The sequence below is a fragment of the Enhydra lutris genome, unplaced genomic scaffold, assembly GCF_002288905.1.
Source record: "Enhydra lutris kenyoni isolate GAN:26980312 unplaced genomic scaffold, ASM228890v2 scaffoldscaffold59, whole genome shotgun sequence".
Lineage (NCBI taxonomy): Eukaryota > Metazoa > Chordata > Mammalia > Carnivora > Mustelidae > Enhydra > Enhydra lutris.
The window spans coordinates 11,915,707-11,922,401 of NW_019154143.1; the positions used below are offsets into that span (position 1 = coordinate 11,915,707).

General features: G+C 52.4%; 1 protein-coding gene across 2 annotated transcripts; it reads left to right on the forward strand.

The window, feature by feature from the left end:
• The first annotated feature begins 1,548 nt into the window (after positions 1-1,548).
• LOC111158442 (coiled-coil-helix-coiled-coil-helix domain containing 5) lies at positions 1,549-6,050 on the forward strand. Of its 2 annotated transcripts, none has more exons than XM_022520462.1 (4): positions 1,549-1,736; positions 2,787-2,927; positions 3,017-3,215; positions 5,872-6,050. In XM_022520462.1, coding segments are annotated over exons 1-4 (366 nt in total). In that variant the 5' UTR covers positions 1,549-1,734; the 3' UTR covers positions 5,896-6,050. The 2 variants fall into 2 exon arrangements, with proteins under 2 accessions (XP_022376170.1, XP_022376171.1); XM_022520463.1 differs by having other exon boundaries at positions 1,552-1,736; positions 3,017-3,149.
• The last annotated feature ends 645 nt before the right edge of the window (positions 6,051-6,695 follow it).

Consider the following 6,695-nt stretch of genomic DNA (forward strand, 5'->3'; position numbering starts at 1 on the left):
TGAGCTACAGGCCAAAAAACAACACAGAAGCTTGGAAGCACAAGTGTCACACTTCCCAAAGGGAAGATGGGTGCTGTCTCCTCTTGGGGTCTTCATCATACCTACTAATGAGCTCACATGTTTGAACCCCTTCCCTTGAGGGAGCATGTTACAGGGACTTTGAGGTAAGAATCATGAAGTAGCAAGGGACAGGTTAAGATTTCACTTTTCCAGGAGAGAAAAATATGAGGATTCACTCCACATTTGAAGCCGAAGTGTTCTCTGCCACTGAGGGTGTTCCCTTCCCCTCTTCTCCCATCAAAAATACACTTGGGGGGCGCCTGGGTGGCTCAGTGGGTTGGGCCTCTGCCTTCGGCTCAGGTCATGGTCTCAGGGTACTGGGATCGAGCCCCACATTGGGCTCTCTGCTAGGCGGGGAGCCTGCTTCCCCCTCTCTCTCTGCCTGCCTCTCTGCCTACTTGTGATCTCTGCCTGTTAAATAAATAAAAAATATTAAAAAAAATACACTTGGAAGTTTTTGCAAGAAAGAATAGGAGGCCTTGGACAAAAAACTTTCCTTTGGTGCACACAGCTCCAAACCTACTCCTATCATCCAAGGCAGGTTCGGATGGTCAGTGGGACAATCATGTGTCCAGGGCCAACCAGGGCAGCTCACAATAATAGTCTCCAGTAACAGCGCTCACTTCTCCAGAAATTCTGAGGGTCCAGGCTCTGCCCTAACTGTTCACATGCACTATGCCCTGTGTAAAGGACCTCACCGTCATCCTCCCCATTTACAGATGAGCACACCCATACTCCAAGTAGCTGTCACTTGCTCACAAATAGCTCTTGCTCCTCGACACTATGATGAAGACCATTTTATGTTCATTTTGGCTGGAGTCTGGGAAGACATCCACATATTTGATGGCTGGGCTGATGCTTAGTCTCCCTCTGATCTCGGGATACACGCACCCACCCTCACAGGTGGGAAAACGTACCCCCGGGTCTCACACTGGAGGGCAGACCAATAGGTGGAAATGATACCCCTCCAGGAGGAATTAGAATTACACATGCCCATAATCGCGTGGAGCCAATATTAACACTCAAGTCCAGCCTGGTCCCAGGGCTTATGCCAAGAAGAAGGGGGCCTGGTCTGAGTCCCCCAGGCTGAGCCGATGGCAGCTCCAGGCCGGCTGGTCCCACTCTTGCGGTGACCCCCTTCCCGCGGCTCCGCGCGCGCCACCGCGCGCACGCGCCAGCATCCGGAGAGGACCGGGAGCGCCCGCGCAAGACGGAAGGTGGCACTGCGGCGGTAAGCGTCAGGCTCCCGGTCACCGCGGCAAGGAGCCCGCAGCCACGGCGCCCAACCTGGCCACCAACAGCACCACATTGAGTGGCCAGAGCAGCCGCTCGTCCCCAGGTCCCGGCGGGTGGCTAGGAGAGAAGCGCACAGGAGGCCTCTCCCGTATTTCCGGCGCGGCCACGGCCAGCCGGATGTAGAAAGCGCAGAGCCACCGAGCCGCAGAGCGGCCCGCGACGGCTGCGCAGGCGCCGCCAGTACAGGCGGGGCCGGAAGGAGAGACAGAGCGCCGCCATGACAGGTTGGGCCTAAAGGGAACAGAATGGGCCACTTGCCGGCTCTGCGACCGGAAAAAACGAGGCAAGGACAGCCGAGTTGGGCGCCGCCATGACAACTTGACCGGAAAAGGCGGAGCTCTCCTCCCGGACTGATTTCCTACCCGTACCGGCCTGGAGATGTGAGTAGCGGGAGCGCCTACCCTGGATCTGCTGCCCTCTCTTCCGTGATCTGGACCTGGGCCAGCACTCCGGGAGGAAGGGTTGGCGTCTTTGTTCCTCGAAGATCCGACCCTTAGGATTCAGAGCAGTCCATTACAAGTCTCGTCCCTCCGCGTGTCTAGGCCCCGCCCCCTGGGCGTTTAGACTCCGCCCCTCTTCTTTGGGTAACTGGGAACTTGTCAGGTCCACACTTAACACCCACCCAATCGTGCCCCTAGGACCCCAGGCACGGTCCATCACCTTGCAACCCTAGGACTGCAGAATTGTCACGGCACCTCTGCGATTCTTAGACCCGTTCTTATAGCTCCGGGTTCATCCCCCTAGATCACCAAACTATACCTTCTGAACCTTCGGATCAGCGCATCATCGCAGATCTCGCCTGTAACGCCCACAGACTTGTTCCCAGACCACCCGTGCCGCTCTAGATTTCCAGATCTTGTTCTCAAGAGCTTACTTGTACGAACATCCAGATCTATCCCAAGGCTCCAGCCTCACCCAGTGCTTCCACATCATGCCCCTAGAACTCGGAGGCCCACCCCAGGGCTTCAAGTCTCACCTCCAGTACCTCTGTCCTCAGACTTAATCGTTAAGACTCTGGTCAATGGACCCTTTCCCAGGACCCAAGACCTTACCACTTGGTCTTCTGAACCTCTTTTTAGGACTTCCGAACCCCTTTATGGCTCCCAGATTTTCTCCTAGAACTCAAGATCTTACTTCTAAGGCCCTATCGAGGGATGCCTGAAGGACCCCAAGGCTTGCCTTTGAATGATTAGACTTTTTTTGGAAAAGATCTCCGTCATCTTCCCAGAAGCCCCCACCCTGTTCCACAGTCCCCAGGGCTCATGCTTTCCCTCCCCGTCCATCTCCCTGGCTCTTTCCCAGGATACCTTCAGACTCTTAGATCTGCCCAAGATACCTAGTGTTGTTCCACGCTCCATCCCCCTACTGAGATCAGAACTCCCTTTCTGGTCTGTTGCCTGAAATTACCCTCAGCCCACCATGTCCCACAGGCAGGCAGCCCTGGAGGTCACGGCTCGCTACTGTGGCCGGGAGCTGGAGCAGTATGGCCAGTGTGTAGCGGCCAAGCCTGAGTCATGGCAGCGGGACTGTTACCACCTTAAGATGAGTATTGCTCAATGCACATCCTCCCAGTGAGTGTGGGCAAGAATGGGACGGGGTGGAGGGTGGGGGCGGGCAGTGGAGTGGAAGTGTGAATGCTTGAAATGTCCTTCCTCCACAGCCCAATCATCCGTCAGATCCGCCAGGTCTGTGCTGAACCTTTTGAGGCCTTTGAGGAGTGCCTTCGACAGAATGAGGCAGCTGTGGGCAACTGTGCAGAGCACATGCGCCGCTTCCTGCAGTGTGCTGAGCAGGTGCAGCCGCCGCGCTCACCCTCAACTGCGGAGGTTAAGCCGCCACGATCACCCTCAACTGTGGAGGTGAGGCAGGAGCAGGGACTCGTCACTATTCACCCCCTTTGTCCTTGTAGTTGCTCAAAATAAAGACCTGGGAGTTACCCTCAGCCCCCCTGCCATAGGCCTGCGTGAGCATCTGGGATCCAGAACATGATCACCTCTTGCCCCTTCCCATAGCCCCTGCTTCAGTCCAGACCCCTCTCTGACCTCTCCACCTCCAGAATCCCTGCCCCAGCCTTTTCCCTGACTCTCTGAATCCCCTCTCACTTGCCCTCCACACAGTAGCCAGAGAGAGCATTTAGAAACTGAAAACTCATCCTGGTACATATTTGCTTAGATCTCTTCAGTAGCTTCCCATTCGCTCTGAGAACAAAATCCAGGTCCTTGCTGGTTCTCTGTGTTCTTCCCTGGGCTGACCTCATCCACCTCCTTCCTTACCTGCTCTCTTGTTCCCTTCCTCACTACCCCTCTGCTGTACTCAGTGAGGGGATGAGGAGTGAGCAAATGAGTCTTACTCTCTTTAATGATGTGTACAGTACATAAACAGATATGCAGTATAACGATGGTATTAAGATTTCATGGATGGCTGCAATTTTTAAAAGCTGTCTTAAAAGATTGCTTGGGGAGGCTGCCTGGGTGGTGGCTCAGATGTTTGCGCATCTGCCTTCAGCTCTGGTCATGATCCCCAGGTCCTGGGATCGAGTCCCCATTGGGTTCCCTGCTCGGTGGGGAGCCTGCTTCCCCCTCTGCCTCTGTGTGTGTGTGTATGTCTCATGAATGAATAAATAGGATCTTTAAAAAAAAAAAAAGATGTCATTAAAGACCCCTTGGGGAGCAGTAATAAAAATGAAATTGAGAAATGCTCCTTTAGAAGTTAACCACCTCCCCTCACTGGACAGTGTCCTCCTAAGGCAAAAGTCACATCTTGAACCACCTCCCTCTTAACATTCTCATTTGAGCCTCTGTGTTCTGTATTACCGCTTTCAGTCCATTCTCTGTGATGGTCCCAGAGCAGTCCCAGAGGAAATCTGACCATATTCTGCTTCACTTATTTTATTTTATTTGAGAGAGAACGTGCGAGTGGGGAGAGGGGTAGAGAGAGCAAAAGAGAGGGAATCCTAAGCAGACTCCACACTGACTCAGGGCTTGTTCTCAAAACCCTGAGATCATGACCTGAGCCCAAATCAAGAGTCAGCGCATGCTTAATCACCTGAGCCACCCAGACACCCCATGTCCTGTTTCACTTGAAAACCTTTCGGTTAAGTGTCTGCCTTCAGCTCAAGTCATCATCCCGGGACCCTGGGATTGAGCTCCAGGTTGGGGTCCCTGCTGAGCGAGGAGCCTGCTTCTCCCTCTGCCTGCTGCTCCCCCTGCTTGTGTGCTCTCTCTCTGTCAAATAAATAAGTAAGGTCTTTTAAAAAAAACAAACAAGCAAAAAAACCACAAAGCTTTCCGTGGCTTCTCACTTCCATCCTCCAAATCTAAATTCCAGCACAGCCTATAGGGTCCCCGCCCACCCCGCTCCCTACTTTTTACATCATACTCTGTTCCAGCCATAGTGAGCCTGCAGTTACTCAGGTGCGTGTCTCTCCTGCTGGCAGGCTTTTATCCAGCTATTTCCTTCTGCCTGGACTGTCCTTCCGGGCCACCTGGCTACTTGCTATTCTGGCTTATATATCGCTGCCTCTGAAAACATCCCCAGCTGGCGCATCCCCATCTCCAGGCTCCCAGGGTGTCTGAGCTCCCTCCATCATGGCTTGTATCTCACTGCCTTGTAACTGCTTCATTCCCATTGGCTGTCTCAGAGGGGTTCTTGGCTAAATATGGGGGAGATGCCTTTCTACCAGGCCCTGTAGTTCTTGTTTTTTTTTAATAAGGCAGTAATAAGTGAAAGGTTCAGGCCCTAGGAGTGGACACCAGTAGGAAGGACTTTTATTTATTTATTTTTTAAGATTTTATTTATTGGGGTACCTGGGTAGCTCAGTGGGTTAAGCCTCTTCCTTAGGCTCAGGTCATGATCTCAGGGTCCTGGGATTGAGCCCTGAATCGGGCTCTCTGCTCAGCAGGGAGTCTGCTTTCCCCTCTCTCTCTGCCTACCTCTCTGCCTACTTGTGATCTCTCTCTACCTCTCTGTCAAATAAATAAATACAATCCTTAAAAAAAAAAAAAAAAGATTTTATTTATTTATTTGACACAGAGAGAGAGAGAGATCACAAGTAGGCAGAGGAGGCATGGTTCGTCATTCCTGCTCTGGTTAAGCAGTCAGCCTCTTCCTGTGGCCATCCTGCCCCTAAATCAGCTCTCCTCTGGCAGCCAGAGGACCTTGTAAAAATGGAAATGAGATCATATCTCTTCCTTTACAGCCTTGTTGTGGTTCCTGAGTGCACTCAGAGTGATTACCACCACACCTGCTTCCTCTATTGCCCTGTAACAATGCCAGGACACAGCACATGCTCAGTAAATATAGCAAATGGTGACTTCTCTGCTCCCAGTGACAGTTCACTGTGTCAGATGTGTTCACATGACAGATGGCCAAGGTCATCACCTGATACCTTCTCCCTCCAGACTCTGGACTTGGCAAAGGCAGCCTCTGCTGTGTCTACATAATCTCCCCAGTGGTGGCCCCAGGACCAGGCACGAAAGAGGTGCTAGTAGATGGTCATGTTTTTTTTTTCCACAGGCAAAGCCACTTCCTACCTCCTGAGGACTCTGAACCATGGAAAAACTGGACATGAGTGACTGGCTCCTTGATGCCCCCAGCCCTGAAGAGTGGCCAGGTGGAGTCCTGAGGGGCCTGGACATGAGTCTGGCTTCTCTGGACAGCAGGACTCACAATAAATAAAGACTCTGTATACCAGACTTTGTCTTCTGCCTTCAGCAGCTGAGGGGGAAACGCTGCTCCTCTGTTCCCCAGCTTCGCACCGTGTGCCAAGAAAGGGCCTGCTCACCAGAGTTAAGATGACCCCTCTTCCCTCGTTAACTCTGCTAACAGCCACTTCCAGTCTCCTGCTGCACAGATGTGGGAAAGGCTCTTTCTCCCATCCACTCCAGCGTTTACCCAGTCTTTACGGAGCATTTCCTTGAAGTTTAGGGGGCAATAATATCATACTTCTTTTCCTCCTGAGTTTTGAAGCAGTCGTGTGATAGACACGGGCACTAGACAGTGGGAATGAAAATACTGGCTTTATACTGAGAACAGCGACACCAAGGGTATGGTTTAGCGTGTGCTGTCCTGGACTTCAGTTCTGTCTTGGTTTGTGTCCTTCCAAAATTCAACCCTGAGAATTAGAGTGCAGATATTATATTTGGAATGTGATTCCAGAAACGTTTGGAGGTGAGTGGAGAGGTGAGACAGAGAGGAAGGCAGCTGACAAAAGGTGCGTTATCAAGCCAGTTACCACAGTGGACAATGGACTCAATCTAAGGGGCAAGGGGGTTGGGGTATAGATCACCAACTGCCCGTCTGTCATCAGGGGCAGGTGTCATGGGCACTGATGGTCTTGC